Source organism: Myripristis murdjan, chromosome 15 (assembly GCF_902150065.1).
Source record: "Myripristis murdjan chromosome 15, fMyrMur1.1, whole genome shotgun sequence".
Classification (NCBI taxonomy): domain Eukaryota; kingdom Metazoa; phylum Chordata; class Actinopteri; order Holocentriformes; family Holocentridae; genus Myripristis; species Myripristis murdjan.
Window position 1 is genome coordinate 21759141 of NC_043994.1, and position 22890 is coordinate 21782030.

General features: G+C 40.8%; 1 protein-coding gene across 5 annotated transcripts in view; it reads left to right on the forward strand.

Annotated features, from left to right (window-relative positions):
- Positions 1–22890, forward strand: part of LOC115372569 (neurexin-1a) — a 309098-nt gene that overhangs the window by 204460 nt on the left and 81748 nt on the right. For all 5 annotated transcript variants that reach the window (XM_030070577.1, XM_030070578.1, XM_030070579.1 and 2 more), the window contains one exon: positions 11399–11580. In XM_030070577.1, coding sequence (XP_029926437.1) covers positions 11399–11580 — 182 coding nt within the window. The remainder of the gene's footprint in view (positions 1–11398; positions 11581–22890) is intronic.

Here is a 22890-nt window from a genome sequence, read left to right on the forward strand (position 1 = left end):
ACAAGCAGGCTCACATAAACACATCCATGTACGCGCGCACTCACACACACACACACACACACACACACACACACACACACACACACACACGCACATACTGTTTGAAAACTGCTTCATTTCTGTTGATCTTTTTCTCTTGATCTTTCCCAGATTCATTTTTTATTGTATCATTTCCATAAGATATGCAGCTAATTAAATAACATCTCACCACTTAGCAAAGGCTTACTTACAAAATGAGGCTAGTGAGCAATAGGCAAAGCAGATGTTTAATCCACCAATTAAGGCCAAAGCGTACTCGTTGTCCCCTGGGTATGGATTACAGGAGTGAACGCTAAAAATGAGGCTACTGAGGACTGTCATTCACACATGATGGTCCTCAGTAGTAGTGCGAAAAACCGACTTGTTTTGTGGGTATTAGTTATTACTCAAAACACACATAAATGAATGACTACTGCATAAGTCTTTCACATATGCACACACACACACGCACACACACAAACATAAAAACAGGCAGTCAGGATGACAAATTGTATATAATTGCTGAGCTGTACAGAAATTATCATGGTGCAAAGGCTGAGCTAATGTGATTCGCAGATTTGACGTTTTTCATTTTACAGACGCCCCAGCTATAAATACATGTGTGCAATTGTAAGACCTAAGTTATCCTGGCACGGTAAAGCAGGATGGGAGAAAAATATTATTTTACTGAATCTAAGAATGACCTTGTGTTGCAAATTACTTTTCCTGTTGTCAGTAAAAGATTGATTCTGGTGAAATGGGAAATGTTAAACAGTGGCATTGCGTGCATCAAAGAGAGTGTGTTTTATGCAGTGCTATTTTTTGAGTGTGCTGCTTACCTTCCAGTTTTCAGCTAGCCACATTGCACATGTACATTGCCCTCAGCCAGAAGATGATTTATTGAACAAGGGCGATGGTGGAGAGGTGTATTTTTCCCTACATTTTCCCTAAAATCTATAGTTAGCAATGTTAATTTATTAGATTATTTGTAAGAAAGATCTCTTCTGGCACCAGCGATTTGTAATTATGCAGGTCTACTACAAACCTCCATAAAATATTTGCTTTTATGAACAGAGCTTATACAGAATTATATTCGGAGGGGCACAATAGCACCATCTGAGCTGCTTCTTTGTGAGATCAGTATTTGTGCTGATGCAGGTTGAACTGCATATGGTGATGGGCAGCCAGAGTTCTCTCTAGACTCAGATCAGAGCTCTGGCCCTGGACTCTGTTTTCCGCCTCACTTCCACAGTGTAATTACCCCCCTACACACACACACACACACACACACACACTTGTCTTTTTCAGTAATTAGAACTGCAGTTGCACACCACATCTGTTGGCTCCCCAATAAAGTAAAACTACAGCTTCTAGAGAGCCTTCGTAGGCTGTGATGTTCTGATACATGCTAGATGCTTTCTTAGCACACAAACTACACCGAAATGAAATAATGCACTGATGTTTGATGGCACGCAATCAGACAAAAAGTGTCAACTGGACGTGGAAAAAGGATGCGATTTATTGATGCCGGTTATTTTTTAAGCCTCCCTTTGATATGTGTGCTCGCTGGAACGCAAATTAACATTGGATGCAGAAAAAGCTCCCCAACAAATGGCTGGCAAACAAAATGGCTGACCTGAACTGGGGAGAAAGGGAGCATTGTGTCTGAGGAGCAAATGAGGCAAGTGATGATGAGAGAGTAAATTAGAAGCTGTCGATACTGTGAGACACCTCTATCAGAGCCAAGGCCGTTGGCTGGGGAAGTAGATATGCAGCTGGTAGGGGTAACAAAGGGCCCGTTTGGTGTATTGCTCCATTAAGACAGTGGGTCTTGTCAGCTCTGCCTGGATGGCCCATTCTGCTCCACAAGGCAGGGCTCATGTATCACTTAGTGCTTGGGGGAAGTAAGCATGGCAAAGGAGGGGGCAGAAGGGTATGAGTGACACTGGTCGACTGAGCATTCATGGCATAATGTTACCAGCCCAGAAGGCAGGACTTTACCTCAGCCATGAATTGATGGTCCCCTGCCATGAAGAGCGAGGGTAGCTGGTGTGACTACCCCGGGGTCCTGTCATGATGAGATGAAGGCTTATCTCTTTAGAGGACTGTGAGGATAAAGTATGATGAAGTACTGCAACAGCATGGTGCAGAGGGAGTTTTCCCAATTCACAATTTCTGTCCAGCTGCAGATAGTATCAGTTAAGGGCCGTTTCAAGCAAAAAAAAAAAAAAAAAAAAAAAAAAAAATCTGTTGTAAGGCATAAATGTAAAAGTTGGAATTAGTGGTATTGTTTTAATCAGTTGAAAGACCATCGATCTTCCCTCTTATGCCTTTCTGAAATTTCTCTCACACACCGTCTCTCTGTTTTTCTCCCTCTCTTCGGTTTCATCATTCTATACTGTGTGTGCCCCGAGGTCTGACTTCAGCACTCCAATGTTTTCTCTCTCTCCTGTTTATTAGGTTTTGTCGCTCTCGTGATTTTGGAGCCTGCATCTTATGCCTGCGTAATACCTACCCCTTAATAAGGATGACCAATCAGGGGGACAAGCAGCAATGCCCCACTTAGTCTCCATTTAATTTAATTACGTCGAATTAGCAAAGCAGACAGAGACAGACAGAAGGATTAATGCTTGGCAGCTCATGTAGGCAGGTTGGACACTGTCAGCTCTCCTATACAGAAATGCTGCTTTTGCAATGTCCTCATTAGTAAGGGCTAAGGGCTCATAGGTCACTGGGTATTGTTAAAACCATACTGTGGAAATGCAATATCTAGAATATACACCTTGTCTAGACTAACAAGCAAAGGTGACTGGCTTCTGCCTCCACTTTGGAGCCACTCTCCCTAAGGAGCTTAGCTCAGTGTTGACGTCTTTAAACACAATTTTGCCCACAGGATTATACAAGAATTCTTTCTACTTGCTCGTTATTATCATTATTGTTATTGTTATCATTTATTCATTGGTTTTACATTAGCCATTCATTATTTACCCCTATACCACCCATCCCCACCCCCATTCTCATGAAACTTTTTTTATTTTTATTGTTTGTCTCATTATTTTTTTTTTTTTATTATTATTAATTATATGGTGAGATGTATTAAAAGTGCTGTATAAGGATATTACTGTCACTTAAGCATTAAAACTGAAGATGCTTCATTAGCTTACTGTACACATGCATTTCTGTCTCACCTCCAAACAGCAGATAGAATTGAATACTCTATCTGCCAGTGGTAGAGATGGACTGTCTGAGCAGTGAACTGTAAAAGTTTATATTGACTGTGCTGTATATATGCCAATATGCCTAGACTTATTAAGCCAACACACAGTAAGTAGGCACTCCCCGCTCTGGTTTGATTTAGCACCCTCTGTCCAGGCTGCTTTCGGCTGACTCCAAAGAGAATAGCTTGGCTCCAGTCATCTGATAAAGACTGGAAGGAGGATTTATCACTGAAAAACCATGGAAGGAAGCAAAGGAGAAAAAAAGTGGGAGAGTAGGTTGTATATTTTATGGTATGGGTTAGTTTCATGACATAACTGCAGCAGTTATAGAGAATGGTTGGCAAAATTACTCTGTTCCCTCTCCACATGCTCATACAACCACAATAAATGTTTTAGTTGTTCATTATACAGCAAGTGACTCGAAATCACACGGACATATAAAATGGACAAGACAATGAGTCCTCAAAACCTGCTCGTTCCAGCTCAAACCTACTTTTTCTTGTTAAGGCAGCGTTAATGTTTGTTTTGCAATGTTCTGCCAGTGTCATTCATACTTTAATGGTTCAAATTAAAAGTGAATTCTGTTGTCATTTCAATTATACACAGGATGGATCCAGATCCAACCTGTGATGAAACCTTTTCTCATATCTGCTGGTTGTGTTATAACTGCCTAGCCCATTATAAGAGAGGCAGTTGTTTGTGCTTTGAGAGGATTAAGACAAGTCAACAATCTGCAGTCTTTTTAGTCCCTCAAAGGGCTGCTCACACACCACTGAAGACAGGGAATGGCTTTTTCCAGGAGCAAAGCCTGTGAGTGAGGTTTAAATTGTTGAAAGGACCTTTCCATGCTGCAATGGAACAATGATCAGATATAGAAGTAGTGATTGGGTGGAGACAGCAGAAGGAGGGGTGCTGGAGGGATCTACTTCTACCCACTTCTTCATTGTACACTTTCCATTCTCTTGTTGAATTTCCTTCATTTGCACCCATGAGACAAACAGCCACAGGCTTTCTTTTAACAATCACTTCCCACCCACTGGATGAACAACTGTACCGCCAGGCGGTGGCCTGGAGGGGAATATTGCGTTTGCTCATGTATGTCTGTACATGTGCATTGGTGTGTCTATGTATGTTTGTAAGTGTGTGTGTGTGTGTGTGTGTGTGTGTGTGTGTGTGTGTGTGTGTGTGTGTGTGTGTGTGTGTGTGTAGATAATTTCACATACTACTGGGCCTAATATTTTTTGAGCAGTTTTGACCATATGCTTAAGGACCTCTCAGTGAATGTGGTGATTCAAAACACCAAGCAAAAATGCAAGTTTGACTTTTTCAGTATTTCCCATTCAGTCAACTTGGGCAACGTGCAAATGTCTTATAATGGCAGGGAAAACACTGCTTTTCCTGTTTGTGTGTTTGTGTATCTGTCTGCAGCTAATCTCACATACTACTGGGCCTATCAGTCTAATATTTCTTGCGAACAGTTATGATTGTGTGATCAAGGACCTCTCATAGTTGTGGTGATTCAAAACCTTTGGAAAGCCTGTTTTATACCCCTGTTTTTTGCTCAAGTCCAAGGACTGGATAAGGGGAGACACACTGGCAGTGCCTCTATATTTTCCATTCTCACAGTAGTTGAAAAAGGGATGGTCTGGTATTTATGTCCAACCAGCAGCGAAGGTGAGATACACCTGGTGGGGATCTGCACTCGATAGTGCACTCTTCTGGTTAGAACTGTTTCTGCCCACTGTATGTATTTATCAAACATACCTGCCAATCATTGGTGACAGGCAATTAATCACCTCACATGTCAAAGCATTTGATATGTCAGCTGTGAAAATTATGACTTTTGACAAGTGTGCCTTTTGGCTGCAGGTGTATATTCTTGCAGAGCATGAAAATAATGAGACATTGATTACTTGCATCACAAAAATTATAGTGAAACAGTTTTGTGATTTAAAAAAAAAAAAAAAAAAAAAAAAAAAAAAAAAATATATATATATATATATATATATATATATAACTAAAGTAGATCTTTTTTTTTTCTTTTTTCATAATTATATAACTGTATACTCAAATATATCAATAAACAATGACAAGGGTAAGCAATATTAATTTTATTTTTAATTTTCATCTGTCACACGATCAGTGAAACATTTCCCTTTATAGAGAAGATGACAAGTGAAGCTGACATTCAAAACTCCAGAAACATTTTGAAACACATTTCAGACCAAAGCTCATATTCAGCTTGAAGTAATTTAATTTTAAAATAATAATCTATGACATTTTAACATACACAAATTTCCATCTTGATCCTATCCCAAGTTTGTTAACATGTTTTGTTCTAAAGATGCACTATAAGTTGATCAGCAAGCTGTCGACAGCAACAGCAGCGGTTTATTTGGAATAAATTGTATAGAAAGACATACCTTGAACAGCGACCGCCACCATTTCGTAGATAAACAGACAAAGAAAAGACTGATGCAGAAACTCAGACGTCATCAACAGAAATTCAGGATTGGGAAGACAGTACTGTTATGAGCCTCTGATTATAGTAATCTCTGGGAAGTGCAGTGCACAAGCACCACAGCAATGACCACTCAGCAACAAAGATGTCACCAAAATGAAGCATCTCACAGAATCTTAGACTACAAGTTTAAAATCATCTAGACCAGACATGTTTTTTGTTCTCCACAAGCCCCCAAAATTGGAAAACTTTTCAGAGAAATCTTTATTTAATAACCTATCTTGCAAGAAATATTTGAGAATGACTGTTCTATCAAATCAAATCACGAGTCCTCAGTGTTCAAGTCAGAGTCCAAATCGAGTCTGAATTTCAAGCTGGGCTCTGAGCTGCTCTGCTACCACAAAATGTTGATTGCCATGAAAAGTGTAAATTTGGCTGACAGAGGAAACAATGCAGTGTGTTCAATAACCTCTGATAACTTGGGGAGTTTCCTTCCACATCTTTGCATGCTGCACACCTTGAGCAGGTGGTAAGAGGTTGAACACACTTACAGTTGTTATGCAGCATACAGTATAAAATCACAAAAGGCATGAACGTCATTGCTGCCCTGTCATTTGGGAAGTAAAGTAATTCTCTCCATTTCTGTACAGCAAAGAAAAAAAAGCTTGAGTCCTCAACTACAGCTTCCAAGTCCAAAACCACTAAATTCACAAGTCCGAGGCTGAGTCATCAGTGTTTGAGTCCGAGTTGAGTCACAAGTCATGAAGAAAAGGGTTCGAGTCTGAGCCCTGGACTCGAGTACTAGCCCTAACCCTTGTAGTAAACAGAGCCTGTTCATTCTTGTTTTTATAACTTATAGTTTGGCAAACACAAATGAACACACACAGCTCAAAATATAACTGCAGAAGGTCGTTGACTTTGGCGGCGAAAGCCATGTCCTACAAATCTCTGATCATTAAAATTACAGAAAAGCTACAGGAAAAAAATAGTTTGGAAATACACAATCTACTGACATTTAAATATTCACATGATCGTATTCCCTGCTTTTTATTATTGCCGGTTCATGTCACTGGGGCTTTGATTAATATTTGATAACTTCTGTCTGACAGAGAAGCCAACAGATGATTGTTGTTGTGGATCAAACTAAAATCCCTATCTCTTTTAGATAGATATCAATCTATTGACATCATTATTTTGGATCATGGGTTGTGATGTACCATTTAATTATACACTGAGGATGTGTGAAAAGTGCCCCTACCCCACTACTTCTCTGTGGTTCGCAGCTTTGTAATTGCTGCCAAGTAAGAACATGCAGCAGAAAAGATAATTAATTAGCCATGTGTTGGAGCAGTTTTGCCCATAGCCTCACTTTAGCAGAAAGGAGCATTCTATTTACCACCTCATCTACTCAACTACTAGGCCATTTAATTGTCCCTAAAGGTGAAATATAGTGAGAAAGGTGGAATTGAGGGGTGGGAGGGGATTGATTACTTTGACTCACTATTTTCCCTCATGGCAGTGAATCTTCAGGAACATTGATTGGAGATAGCTCCTTTACCAGAAACTAGTAGTTTTTGATTGGATAATAGTGTCCCCATCAATCCTGGTAATGATTTCTCTGGAAACTGAAATGGTAATCCAATAGACATTATTAAGCTTGTTTTAATTGTACTCCTCCCAGGGGTGACCACAGACCAAGATAAGCCCAAATAATGCTGTCCTTAATATGGCATTTCCCTTTTAAGAGGGTGGGATCTACAACATGTAGTAATCTACGTAACAAAGCGTGCCTACTCATTGTTGACACACTCGCTAATACATAATGAATCACACCATAGCACAAAATGCAATGCTCCGCTGATGCCAAGGAGATTGTCTGCATTAAGCTCATTCCAACTGTAAGGATATATATACAGTACTGCAAGTTGCAAATGGCACTCCAGAAATATAAGATTAAAAGAAGAGACTCAAAGTAGAGAAGAAATAGAAGAAAAGGCATCATACTTTTGAATTTCTATTCAAGAGATTGATGGAAATGATCAAAATGAATCTCAAAAAAGCTGTGTGGCACATCTCGGGTAGTCTATTTCTGTACACTAATCATTACGGGAATCCTTGGCAGCAAATAGACAGTAACGAAAGTGCTGGGAGCTGACAGAAAGCAGAGCCATAATGTCATCTCTCCTTTTCATATTTCCATCACTGCTATGTAATTATGATTGGATTCCTCCCCAGTTTCTCGGCAGTGGAGGTAATATGAGGCCCGTTATGATGGCAGCATTGGAGGTCAGAGGAAAGACAGTCAATGGGCCTGACCTTAGCTGAGTGGTGTGGTAAAACAGCTCCTTTGTTTATATGCCCCCCACCCCACCACCCCACACACACTGAGGCACAAGCCCAATGCACACTCCTTCTGCTCATGCTTATTTGCCTCTTCACATGACAGCGTACAGTATATTTAACATGATCATAGGCCAGCTTGTTATACGCTCATGGTTCATTTAGTAGCAGCTGAAATAGACTGAGGCAGTGAAAAGTCAGCAGCATCAGGGCTCTAATGCACAGGGAATGTTTACTATCTTGCAGCCGACGATCCCACACACCTCTTTGGCCAGGCTGCAGAAAAAAACTACTGGGCTGGTGCTACATTTTTAATGAAAGCAGAGTGTTTGATCTGTCAGTGTTTATCTTCTCTGATGTTCACTGACAAAGTAGAGAGCGTCCAGCTCTCAATGTAGTTTGACATGAGGACAGATTAATTCATTATCCTATAACAGGGAAGCTTGTAGTTGAGGAGTTCATCCCCAAGCAAAGGGTGACAGGTCTGATCTCCCGCAACAGCCCACCACTACCTACTCAACACACACTGCTACTCGGTTTATGCACTGTGACCTCTCTGGGGAAATGCGTATGAATATGCGAGATGCAAGTGTGCAAGTCTTTTGGGGATATGTGTAACAACAAAATCCTAATTATATTCTGTTTCTTAGGTCTGTCGTGTAGTGCTACACCTCAAAACACTTTGTATCGTGCCCTCCCCTCATTGTACATACATCTTGCCTGTCCTTTCATGTTTTTATTAGAGAGTGGGTGAATTGGGAATAAAGTGAAGCTGTTGTCAAATTAAAGAGACAACAAAAAGGCAAGTTTTTCCGGGACAGCCCTGTATCTAATGACCACAATAGAGCCATATCAGACCTAGCATCCCAGGAGAGGATGCAATTTTTTTTTTTTTTTTTTAAATGAAGCCAAGGCATAATTTCTCCCACTACTGGAGTTGCACAGGCACGTGTCTGCTGATTTCATGCCAGAGCATAACTGTGTAGGTGTGTATTAGCCATGTTTTCCCATGTATCACTCCTTAATCCTCAACCTTCCCTCAAGGAGTTCTCCAATAGTCTTACATGCTCTTATGGATTTTAGACTGCCTTACCACATATCAGCAACCTCCTTAACTGCTCTCTGTGAATCTGTTTTGGAATTCATTTGAATAATCTGCATGCCATAGAGTCGTTAGTTTTATTGACCTTTTGCAGGCATGACTTGAGTGCCTGGCCATTTATCCATTTAGCTTAAGGGTGTCACAAGCAAGATCCACTCTACCCCATTACCACCACACCAGCCCTCTCAAATGAGCAATCTCTATATTGTGGAGTTTTTTTGGAGGTCGCCAACAGTAAATAAGCTGTCAGTGGGATAAAGTGGGTGTCAGATCATATGAATAGACAGAGGGGGAAATGGTCGCTTAAGGGCGCTATGAGTTCCAACACTGACATGGTTTAAAAGAGCTTAATTATAATAAGCTGGAGCACGGAGCTAGTGTTTCGTGGCTTCGGGGAGAATAGAGAGACAGCCACAACAGTCCAGTGCTAGCTACATGCATTGGCGATTGCTCTATGACGAGGCCAACATCAGATATGCATTAATGGAACAAGAAAGGCTTTCACTAGTAGCCGGCAGACATTGCGAAAAAGAAATGCCGCCCGCCTCGCAAATGTGTTGTACGTAATGTATTTCTCCTCTCTGTAAGTCATCAAGCTTCATAACCCTCTCTATCCATCGAGAGAACATGAGTGTTTGCTGTTATTTCATTAAATTTCGCAAATGTGACTTGGGCGTTATGAAAACAATAAATCCCTCCATAGATTTGTAGATCACAGCATCATTTGTTAATCATATTATTGTAAATTAATGATGCAGTTCCCCCTTGCTAATGGCTGACAATGTGTATTGACTGAAATGAGGGAATGAAATTGGAAAATGAACTTGAGAATTGAGAATTGAGTGAAGCAGTTATATCACTGCACAGTGAAGGAAAGCCAGAGGGAAGAAAACAACAGAAATATATAAATAAATGCAAAAATTATCGATAGTTTTATATCCTTGTGAACTGGTTTACAAGAAAATATTGGAATTACAGTCAGAATGATTTATAATCTATTGTTCAGGCTAAGGCTCTTTAACTCCCTGCCCCTCCATGAATATTTACAGGCTCACTTTGCTTTTCTCTCGCTCTCTCTCTGTCTCTGCTGTCTGTTTCTGTCTCTCCCTCACACACATACATGTAAATGGATGCACATGCATACGCACAAGCACAGCTCCCAGTCTAATTTTTCATGAAGATAGCTGTTTTTATGCTAATCTGACAGCTGCATTCAGTTTCAGGCTTTCTCACAGGCATTTATTTCCAAATCACTCTCTCTCACACATGGACACACACACACACACACACACACACACACACACACACAATCCATGCTTGTCGTTGCTCTGCTGAAAATGAATTGAAATGGTATCATAATGAAGCTATACTAATTAGAGTGAAATAGGCACTTATTTGATTGAGACAACTCTGAAATGATGAGGCGTCGGGTGGTTGGTAAGCATCAAAACCTGAAACCATGTCTTTGTTACTACTACGAATGAATGGATTCCCACTTTGTGTAGTCTTCTTCCTTCGTTAGTTGAGAAGGACTTCTTCCCAGCCATCAATTTGAATAGGTCACCAGCACAAGGCTACAAGAATCTGCCAGTGAATGGCTAGGTAATTAGAACCACTCTTCCATCTACCAGGTCATGTTCAAACCTTTCATATGGCTCCTAAAGACAAAGAGGTAATGCAGCGAGACAGGAAATAGCTGGTGTGGAGGTCACCAGAAGGGCATAATTGGACCAGGCAGCCAATAATGCTGCAGGCTGCGTCTGCCTTTGAGGCTGCTAATGAAGCGCGAGAGACAGGGAGGTGCCCGTTCGGCATGCTGGTTACCTGGGAATCAGGGACACAGCTGGAAGTTTGCTAGCACTCTCTTGCATCTCTTCCCTTTTGAGGTGAAAGAGTTAGTAGCAGTAAAATTGTGTAATTGTGCTGCATAATAAGGCATGCTGCACCAGTACCTGTCTCTCTTTTTTTCTGCTGTATTGTCTCTTCCTCATGAATTGACATGAGAGTACTTACACTCTCAAACTAAACTGAGCGCTGTTCAGGAGTGATACATTGTGCAGTGCAAAGTCATTACTCAGCACAATAAACCACTCCAGACTGACGGTGAGCCGTGCTGGCATTGCTGTGTTAAGAGTGTTTGTGTTGACAGTCCGTGATTCATTCCTGTGCACCTGCAACCAAAACATTACAAGGTCGTAGGAGGGAATATTTTACTAATGTGTCTCCTGTTTGCTCCTCTCTGTCTCCTTTTTCCTCTAGCGGGAACAACATACATATTTGGACGAGATGGTGGACTGATCACATACACATGGCCACCGAACGACCGTCCCAGCACGCGGGCAGACAGGCTAGCCATTGGCTTCAGCACACATCTGAAGGACGCCGTCCTGGTGAGGGTGGACAGCTCCTCTGGTCTCGGAGACTACTTGAAGCTTCACATTGTAAGTGACATGTCTCTTTAATGACAAACTATCGGGTGTAGGTAACTAAATTATACACAGTGCACCCTATATATTGTGAGGTTGATGGTGATGATGATACAGACAGCGTTTAATTCAATAGCCACAAAAGCATTAGGAAGTACAAGCAATATGACCAACAGCTATGATTACAATAAATCATTTGCAAAATTAGCCATTAACCTCCTCTGCGGGGTAAGAAAGTGGACGTGCTTGCTACATGTTGTTATGCCTGCAGTGTGCCTATGTGTTTTTGCTTGGAACTGAGGAAAATGGTGCAGTAATAAGGGTTGGTGCCACACAGGTCATCTCTGACCTGGACATAATTCCACCGCCTGCCACATGACCTTCCTCTCACCAGCACCCACTTACTGACAGCAATACTGATGCTGGCCAGAAACACACAGAACACTGTGTGCATTTACAGAGACATCAGAAGTACACACACACAAAGCAACCAAAAGCACAGGGTTACAGACCTCCACACACACACACACACACACACACACACACACACACACACCAAAAAACAACAACAACAAAAAATTGGTCTTAAAGTTTGCCTCAACCTAGCTGTCCACATACAGAGATTCTTGCAAAAATATACACGCAACAATTAAAGTATGGCTATGTTTAGGACACAGAACAGATGTGAGCAGATTTATTTATTTATTTATTTAGTCATCTCAATCATTGCTCTTGGTGGATTTCATTTTTGTCATGGTATCCCTCCCCCAGACCCTCAGGGGTAAGTAATTTCTGCCCCCCCCACTTTTAATCAGATATCAAGGAACAACATACCAATTTACAAGAATACAACCTTTTTCATGCACACCATTCATCACTAAATGCCACACAGGGACAGAAACATGATGTTCAAAAGCACATAAATTGGGATGTGGCTGTATTACGACAGATGTGCTCACTCAGATGTGCAAATCCTCCACTATGATCCTTATTTTCTCTGCTGCTTGGTGGGCTCCATTCCTCCTGCACCAAGCACCCAAACAGGATCAGGAAGCAGTCTGGATTCCCATGTTTTCAGATGAGCGATTTATTTGTTTGCTTGTTTTATGGGGTTTTACATATTGTATTGCATACAGTCATTTCCTTCCATATTTAAAGCTACTGTCAGTCAGATTTAGAAATGTAGCGACTTTGGTGATGCGTTGAGACCCTTAATGGCACCGTTTTAATCATTCTCGCAAAGACGGCTCTCTTGTGGAACACACTACAGCACAAGATGTGTTCATCAGGAGCCAAATTAGGTAGTTATCAGTTACTCCAGAAACAAACTGCATGTGTCGAATTCATGTGTGTGAAATTCTTTGCAAGTGCAACAAGCAGCTGGGAGACTTCAGTGGAGCTGCTACACCAGGAGCACGCATGTTTACACATCTGCAAGAGCTTTGCACACGCAATCTGAAAAACAGGATTGAAGTCTATTTTCCTGGGCTGTAGACACATATGTTGCACAGGGACCTAAAAAAAACATTACCCCATTCTCATTGACGCTGATATTATAATTTCAATAAAACCAAGAACAAAAAAGCATTTAGAATTTAATCAACATTAATAGGCACTGACTGGACACCCGACAGGTTAGCTGGCCCTAGAGGACCTCTCCTCACAGCATCAGATAGACCTCCCTGGACTACTGTCTTATTTGTCAGGTGGAAAACAATCTTTTTTATGTGTACCATGAGAGCAAAATTAAAAAAAAAAAAAAAAAACACCTGTGGAAGTGGCTTGGAAGCAGATTGCAGCTGCATTCAGAGAAACAAGTAAATTTAAATTGTATTTACTCTCCTCAGAATCTTAGGCAATGCTAACAATACATTTTGGCTAACAGGCTATTCTTGGCACTATAATGATGAATGATGTGGTTATACTGATTATTCGTTTATCTACAGCAACAGTTGACAGCCAGCTAGGCAATGTCACACCAGAGAACATCTGTATTTGTCTGTGTGTCTATGTGTCTAATAATATAATATCATGTAATGCTACAAGTAAATCTTCTGCTGAAGGTCATCCTTTGTACCATAAAACTGGGTACATGAAGAATAAGCGCATACCATAGAATACAGTAATTCACTGCAGAGTTACAATATGCTATCAAAAGAAAATATTCTTCGCATAGGTGCTGTAATGTTTCAAAGAAAAATATACTGTGGGATTGAAAGACCACTGTATGTCTACTGACAATTCAGTGTCGAGGTATGAGTTGCATCTCAGAGGAATATCTTCCACCCAGTTTGCAAATTAGTGTCCACACAGGCAGAGCAGGCTGTGATCTTTTAAAAATATCTCCTCCAAAGATTTACTCAGGGAGGGCTCAGTGCACACACAGGTACTACTAAGGGTAGCCTCAGATTTGCTCTTTTCAAAATAAGATGTTACAGACAGGGCTTTGTTAGGTTGCTCTGGACTGGTGCCACAGTACATTTGTGTTTGGCATCCACACTCAAACCATCCCCATGCGCTTACTTACTCAAATATCACTAAGTCTTGCTCAGACATTTCCAATGGATCCATGTAGTTCTGCTATTTAATTTAACATGCACTTAAGGGCATTTTAACACCTGATTTGTTTAGTCTGCTTGAATCGAACTCCTGTGAGTGCAGTTTGTTCGGGCAGATGTGAAACCAGCGATGCACTCAGGTGCTGGCCAGTTCAACTGGATTGAGATCCTGCTGAGGAGGCGGTCTCTCTCGGTTACAACTTAACTCTGGAGCTGGAGTTTATTTCAAGTGTGAGCGTGGACTGACCCACATTTGACCCAACTACAGGAGGCAATGTGCCTTTTGGGCTGACACAGCTACCTCAGGTGGCTCAGGTAGCTCAGGTGCTCATTGTAGAGTCATAATTGATAACAAACACAAACAAATGGAAAACATTTGCAACAAGCAGTTAACAGCATAGAGAAGACAGGGTTGACATAAAGCATCAAGGAAAAATATTGGTATATAGCCAAAACCAGCACTGCAAGAAATGCCCCATGTCCATGTTTGATACTGTATTGGTCACATTTGTTAGTGCAAGAAAGTGAGAGAGGCAAAAAAAATCCCCAAAGTAAACTCTTCCTTTCTTCGCCTTTCAGCATGTCCATATTTGTCTGACTATGACCAATCAGAGGGCTGATAGCTCCCACATGGCTTTTGTTGAGACATTTTGGTTCGTTTGATTTTTTTTTTTTTTTTTTTTTTTTTTTTGCCATGTGCTATTGATATACTCAGTGGCAAATAGCACTCTGGTTGCTCTTTTACACATTTTACTGGTATGAATTTTCATTTCCTTGCTCTGCCACTGTGATTTATTTTGTTGATGTTGTTTTTGTCTTGTTGTATTCTGTTTTCATGTAAACCCTGGCTGCAAAACAAATTTCACCAAGTGGGACAATAACCTTGAACCTTGAAATCAAACCAAGCCAAATGAACAGTGCAACAAAGTATCAGTTATTCCACTGATCTGAACCACAGCAAATGGACTACAGGTGTGAAAACGCCCTCAGTTAGACTCAGGCTTACAGATCGCATCCCTCGCGAATGGGGGCCAAACAGCACCGCCAGAGTGACTGACGACAGTAGAGTCCTGGGTGTAGGTTGCAGCTGGTGCACTGCACCTCCACTAGAAAGCTACAGCATGTTCACATACTGAAGCATATGTGTGCCATACATCACAGCTTTCCTATGTCTCCCACTACAGCCAATACGCAGTGACACATTTGCTCACAGAGAGCATGGGTCAAAGCTTTCGCAAAATCTGGTCTTCTGTAAAAAAGGTCTTAGCCTCTATGTTAGGTTTTAGAGTCACTGTGAATGAGCCATGCGGCTGAAAGGTTAAGAATATTTAACACAGGGAAGGTGAGAAAGGGGAGCCCCATATGGTGTAAGAAAAGGGAGGAGGTCATGCGGCTTATGAGCAGATGCATGCATAGTCTTCCATGTGTGCAGTGGCTCCAGCACTTAAAGGGAGAAAATGTTGATAAGGCATGTTGTTACAGCAGGGGCAGTGGGCTGTGAGAATCCCCTCTCCTTTCGCATCAGCAGCCACTCTGAATGCTTCTTCCTTATTTATTTATTTCTGCACATTAATCTGGGGGCTTTGTGAAATGTTGCATTTCATGAGAAAATGAGAGGAAAGGTGTGAGAAAATGGGAGTTTAAAAGAAACGGAGGAAATGCATAAAAGAGATGGAAGGTTATGCACTGATTCTTGTATCATCTAGTTATGCAAGACAGGCAGCGCGGAGTTAGGGTGTAGGAGTGTACAGTAATGTTTTCTCCTGCTTTACATCAAGGCTCTCCTTTTTTAACGGGCTCAACTGAACCAAAGCGGAGGGTCTCGTGGTTATTGCGTGGCAAGAGAGCAGTATGAACAACAGGGCTGATTTACCTTTTGCTTCTGCAAATGTTCACATCACACCCAGAGGACACTGTTGGAAATGTTTTTTGATTTTTTTTTTTTTTTTTTTTTTTTTTTTTTGTAAGCCAGCAGTATACAACATTTTTTTTCCAGTGATCATTTAGTATTACACTGCCATTACTGCCATTTACTAGCCAATGTTATTTCAGCAAATACAGAAATTCTAATAGATAGGAATAAAAATAATAAAATTATACAAAATGGTCATTAACAGTGTACCTAAAAAGCTTTGAATTTCTCAAGTATTTATGCATTTCTCCAAAAGATAATTGAATAAGACATTTAAGGGATGTAATTTAAGGTTTGTACTGCAGTCAAATGGAAAAAAAAAAATAATAATATAAAATTAAATCACAATACATTGCAGTATTAAATTGAAAGACTTACGATGCAAACCCTCTAGATATATTTTCACGCTTGTGTCTTCTGCTCGTTAATTACATCGGAAAGGACGTGTTTTACAGCTTACTATGAAACACAATGAGCTGTGCCAAATTGCCACTTTGTGTTTCTTATGCTATTATGGCACAACTCAGCTATAGTCACCCGCAAAACCCTTATCTAATTGATCAATATCCTTAGTGGATCACACTAGTGTGAAATATTATAAATGTCACCATAATTTATGGCTGAAATTATGACATGATTTTGTGATCTATTATGCCTTAAACATTGTGGAAAAAAAGTATTTAAAAGTCAGTATGTTAAATAACGGCAATTTTCTTGACTGAGTATCCATTCATGTGTGTCTTTGTATCGAACAAAGTAGTTTTTGGAGACTTGCATACTTTCCAAAAAATATTTTGTAAGGTTGATTCCCAATGGCATTCCCCACGATCCTTTCTATTACCTCAGCTCTAAGCAGAAATGTCTTAGGAGGAGTGTATCTTCAGCTGTATGAGATGGGATTAGACCAGATTTCAGTATTTACCCCCCTCCTTCTCCATCCTCCACATCCCTCACCCCCCTAATCTCCTGCTCCCATTTCACGATGACAGGAAACCCAGCGGGGCTTGAAGGACGCCATCTCAGCTCACACTCTCAAGAGGGAATTTTCTGAGTAATATGTGGAGACTATGATTTAAATGCACCTCAAAGGAATTGTGATCCTTCCCCCGCCTCTCCTTTCTATCACAGATAAAGACAATGACTGTGAAGTCAGTGAACCATCAAATGTACGACAATCACTTTCCTCAGGCTCATTACCATAGCGCACATGGAGGTGGGACTAGATTCATAATAATGTTGCTGTCGTTTCCCCAATTACGAAGATTCCACACAACCCTTTCCACGTTTTCTAAGGTGAAATGTATTCATGAGCCTACTTGAAAATGTATGTCACATAAATATAAGGCTTGCTTCTACATGAGACTGTACTGTGGTATGCCATGGCTAAGTATCTCTATATAATTAATTGCATTGTAGCTGAAAGTTAAATCCAGGGAAATATTCACAATAACATTATGCAAAACAGGGAATTATGGATGTAATGATCCCTAGTTGGGCTATGTAGAGCGGTAATCCAGAAGAACTGGAACAAGTTGGTAGGATGTTAGTGTAGGGTGCCTCCTCTAGTCATTACACATGCTAATGCATTGCAATGTGTACATTCTCAGTGTAATTTCAGTCGATGATTTTTAATGGAGGCTAGATTTTGTTATGTGAAAAATTTCACTCCACAGAGGAAGTGTTGATGTTTTTTTTTATTTAGGGTGGATGTCTCTCTCCGAATCGTTATTGGAAATCCATCTGCACGTTTTTAGTAAGCCATTTACTTGGTGATGTGGAGGCTATGCAGTTGTTTTCCTCCCTTTTTGTTGTGAATGAGCAGTGGTGACAGAGACTATCAGAGCCTCTCCTTGCTCTCAAGGCTCCCAGGGGCCTGCTGAGCTTGTTTTGTGCAGGCACTCAATCTCTGTGTGGGGGTTGGGGACTGTTTCAAGTACCTTCTCCTTTCCCTTCCTCTAATTACATGCATCCCTTGGAAAAAAAAAAAAAAATACGTAAATAAAAACAAAATAAAAAAATAATTAGGAAAAAAAAGAGAAGAAGAGAGACAGCAAGCAACGATGCAGTCTGGCTATGGCAATGACACTGTGAAGTTAATATATTCCATAGAGCAGAGAGAGTGGGGGAGAAATAATGACTTCTCTAGTGGAGTGTTGCTCCCCCTGGTCCTCCTTTAGCCAACTACCAGAAAGGGGCTTCTTATGACGGAGGACACCTTTAATTGTAGTTTCAACTCCTACTTTCTGACCTATTAATCATGTAAACTAGCCTGGGAGGGGAGGCAACTATATGCAATGCCTGAACACTGTTATTTTTTATAGAAAGAAAATGACTTCTTTTACATTGTTTTTTTTTTCTTTTTTTTTCTTTTTTCAGTTCACCATATTGTTAGAGTGCCTTGTATGCACAATAGCGTGCTTGATTAGTTGACAACTCCACAGTCTGATGCTACAGGTGAGATTGTTACCTGGGAGAGCTGCTCAGGGTCTCGAGGGATGGATGGTGTCACGCAATCCCCTGTACTCCTATTAAAACACCTGCCCAAGGAAGGGATCTTATTCAGATGTACAAGTCCTGCTAAGGTCTCAGTCCCAGTAATTACCTCCCATACGCTCTCTGAAAATGGAAGTGGAACAGACTTACATGCAATTCCCACATGAGTCACGTATATTAAGCTTTCTCATGTTGGCTGTGTGGTCAAGACACATCAATCTGTTGTACCCAAACCTCCACACAAACTGAATAATAATAATGACATGCTATACTTTGCTATGCAACTGCAGTGCCTACAGTAAAGACAGGTTTTTAAAAAATGCACTTGTTATTCTAAAAATGCTGTAATATAATTATTGGTGCAGATCAACTGACAAGAGTTTTTGTTTGACTACAGCCGCCAGATGAACATTTTAGTTTTTGCTTCACGGCATATGTTGTTGTTGCATTTGAACAGTTGTTGCTTGACAGTTTGAAAACCTACCGCTTTCTTCTGATCATTACTTTATCAGTTGTTGCCATGGTAACAATCCCAATCTGGGACTGGGATGCTGTTCTCGTGCCATGTCGATGATAAGCACTGACATCAAATTATTTGTGTGTTAACAGGAGTGTATCGTTGCTGGCTTCTGGTAAGCATATTCCAAATTGATCCATCAAATTTCTGCTGCATTTGCTCGATGCAGAGATCCTGTTTATCCCCTTTAGTGCAACAGTGAAAAATTAAAACAAAATTCAGTTTGCATGCTTAAAAATGAATAAGCAATATGGAGCGCCGTATTTTTTTTTTTTTTCCTGTAACATTATTCATTGTTGAACTCTGTCATGCTCTAATGAACAGAAGGTGGGCGTAAACACACCTGTCTTTCAAGTGATCTGACTTTCGGTAGTTTAGGCTGACACAAGTCGCTCTTACTTTTGGAGTCCCCAGCCACATAGGATGACATCTTCAGACAGCCAGAGCTGCCACTCTCCACTTTTGTCAAAGAGTGTAAAAGCAGCAGTGCATGTAATTCAGGATTATCAGTAGAATGTTGGGGATGAGAAGGTACTGAAATATACCAGTTTTTTTTTTTTTTTTTTTTTTCATCTTCTTGTGTTGGAAGTTTGCTCCTCCACATTTTTTTCTCAACCTTTCTCTCTTGTGAGCTGAAAAGCTGTGAATCTTTTCTTGATATTCCCCGTTGTCATTTTGCCAAATTAGTTAAAGCAGAAATAATAGTTATTGTAACTGTTAATATGCGTTTTTCATGCAAATACATGTGTCTCTGCCAATTTATTTCAGGTTCTCTCTCTAGCCGGCTCTGCTTCATTTAGATTCACAACCAGATGTCATTCCCCCTCGTTCCCTGTGTTCCCCGCATTTCACTCATTTCACTGAGTGTCAGTGAAACCAGAGCTGCCATTTGCTAGTCAGTATGTTTGGCAGTTTGCAGTACTGTATGTGGCAAAGCTAGGCTAATGGCACTGTAATGGTGAATTAATAGCTGACCATGATGAGGAGACAGCACTGAGGGGAATGGATGGAGGAGCCTCACTGACCCCATTTAGTCCCTCTGTATTGACTTAGTTACACAGACATGAACAGGGAGGGGCATCCTATACAAGACAGATTAAAACTCTCATATTTCTGTTTTTAATGGATCCCAGCGATGTGACTGCTTAAGAAACAGCGTCCCTCCTGTAATAGTTTACGTGGCAGCGAATAGAGGTGATAGTATCGTAATGATACTGGTAAATATAGCATTGATTTTATGTCAGCAGCGATTGACTGTAGCAAAAGCCAGCATGTGAGAGTGAGTGGCCTCCCGTCTCTTTCAGCGGTAGACGGGGCAGCCACTCGACTTGGATGATATACCTGACCTCAAAGAATCAAATCTCATCATCTCCATATTGAGATGGGACTGCGCTAGAATCACCATTACTCATCTTTCAATTCCAATCATTTCTCAATTTGTTCAAGCTCTTAGCCACTACAAAGCTAAGTGGTCCATGAAGAAGAATGAATGTGTGCGTGCTTGTGAGTGTGTGTCTGTGTTTGCGGAAGACCAGAGGGAGAGAGAAAGAGAGAGGGGGGGAGAGAGGGAGAGAGAGAAAAGGTTGTCTATGTGTATGTGTATTTGAGAGGGCAGGACAATAATGTGTCTTCACTTTTATTAGTGTAACAAATCACAGTGACTATAGCTTGTCATCTTCAAAGCTGTACATCAATAAGTTATGGGTCTGCCTCACAGAGAGCAATATTGCCACGGCTAACATGGAGTAAATTTGATTTCATTGTCAATGTTAGCCTGTCAAGCATGTTCATTTTTTCTGGGTTACAAGGTTAAGAACATTAACATTCCATTTGTTATCCCAGTTTGAAGGACGAATTTCATTTGCGCTGGAACAGACTGCCCCCCAGATTTTAGATGGACACGTGGCTCTTGTAAAGTGATCGGTCTACTGTACAGCTCTTTTCAGACATTCGCATTGTCAGCTTTTTTTTTTTTTTTTTTTTGGTTTGTTTTGTTTTATTTTACTCAGTCTAAATTTAAATTCAGATACTTACAGATACGAGTGCACGACGCAAAATCGAGGGCCGATTGAAGTAAGGACTCAGCTGACGAAAAAGGTGGAATAAGCACATAATTTATCATTGTGTCTGGCTGACAATGAAAATCATGTTGACTCAACCAGCAAATGTCATGCTTATTCCACATTTTTTTGTCAGCTGCGTCTGAATGGTGTTCACTGTGGGTTCAATGGTGAGAACCATGTAGATTCAACCAGCAAATATTGTGCTTATTCCATGTTTTTTTTTTTTTTTTTTTTTTTTTTTTTTTTTTTTTGTCAGTTGAACCTAAAGGGACGTCACTTCTGGGCTGTTTCACATATAGTAACTAATTTTTTATTCACATCTGGGCGTGTGTGTGCATTTGTGTATATGTAGCCAATTGTGTGAGGGGGGAGAGAAAGAGGGAGAGGGTGCAAGAGAGAGAGAGAGAGAGAGAGAGAGAGAGAGAGAGAGAGAGAGAGAGAGAGAGAGAGAGAGAGAGAGAGAGAGATTGTGTGCATTTGGGACTGGAGAGGCACAGCATGGAGTCACCACGGTTATTGACTTTTGACACAGCTGCCCCGGGCCTCAGGGTGGGATAAAAATAGTCTCACTCTATCTCGCTCCATTACCGTGAGCAGAACCACAGCGTCTCCTAACTAATACATATGGAGGGCATTTTATGTAGCATCACTGTAAACAATATTATCTTGTCATCTTTTCACCATTTTTCTTGAACACGAGATATTTTTCCACATTTCTCCCTGTCCAAAGCATGTTATTGTGTTTCAGCAAATGGCTTAGCACCAACCACAGTGACCAAAGGTGTAAACAACAGTGCGACAGATGCAATCCTAAAAATTTCCATCCTCTCTGTCTGTATCTCAGGCAAGTACAATCGCATAAATATAATCCTATTGAGATTAGGGATTAGAGGATAGACTTGCTCAAGGTAATTAATACCAGAGGGAACTGTCTTTCCAGATGAACCCAGCATAAACTTTATGAATACACAACACCGCACGTGCATGCGCACACATGCACACGCCCATTCACACTCACACTCACACACTCACACACACAGTTGCAATGTCGTTTACCAGGGTCGTGGAGCAAAGGCAATTTGGCCCTGACCAAGTCTGAAATTACTTACACAATTACTTACACATATCTCTGGTAAAGACAAATCTTCCTAGGTGCTTCTCGGCTAATTATTCTATAATTGTTGTTGGTGCCCTGTTGTTGATGGTTTCCACAGAGCATTGTGTGGGGCTGCATGAAATATTAAACAGACGGCATGCCTCGTTCTGGTCAACTTAATTACCTTTTTCATTGCTGTGCTGCTCTCTTCTCCAGCCCCTTGAGTTTTCCATAGAAGCCTGTTTAAAATATACGACATAGGCTGACATGTTGTTTTTAATTATGTGTTGTTGAGGAAACATTATGTAGCACGCCAGAGAGAAGGTTCTGGTGTGAACAAGTGTTGGTCAGTTTATTTTAGCCTTCCTCTTTTATTTATTTATTTAATTTATTTATTTATTTATTTTCTGGAGGAGAGTCTCTCTTGCCATATGCATTTGCCAGGGATGAGGAAATGGTGCACTATTGTTACAACAATTCATCTCTTCCCACTAAACCGCACCACCTCACAAAGCATTAGGACAAAACGAGCAGCAGGAAGCTGAAGAGTGAGAGGCATATCATATGGAGGTATGGAAATCGGCACAATTGAAACCAATCTGAATGGGGCCGGTGAGGAGAGGAACTGGATCCGCTTTTAAAAAGGCTGGGGCTTGTGGGAGAGCAACCACACTGTCAGCAGAAAC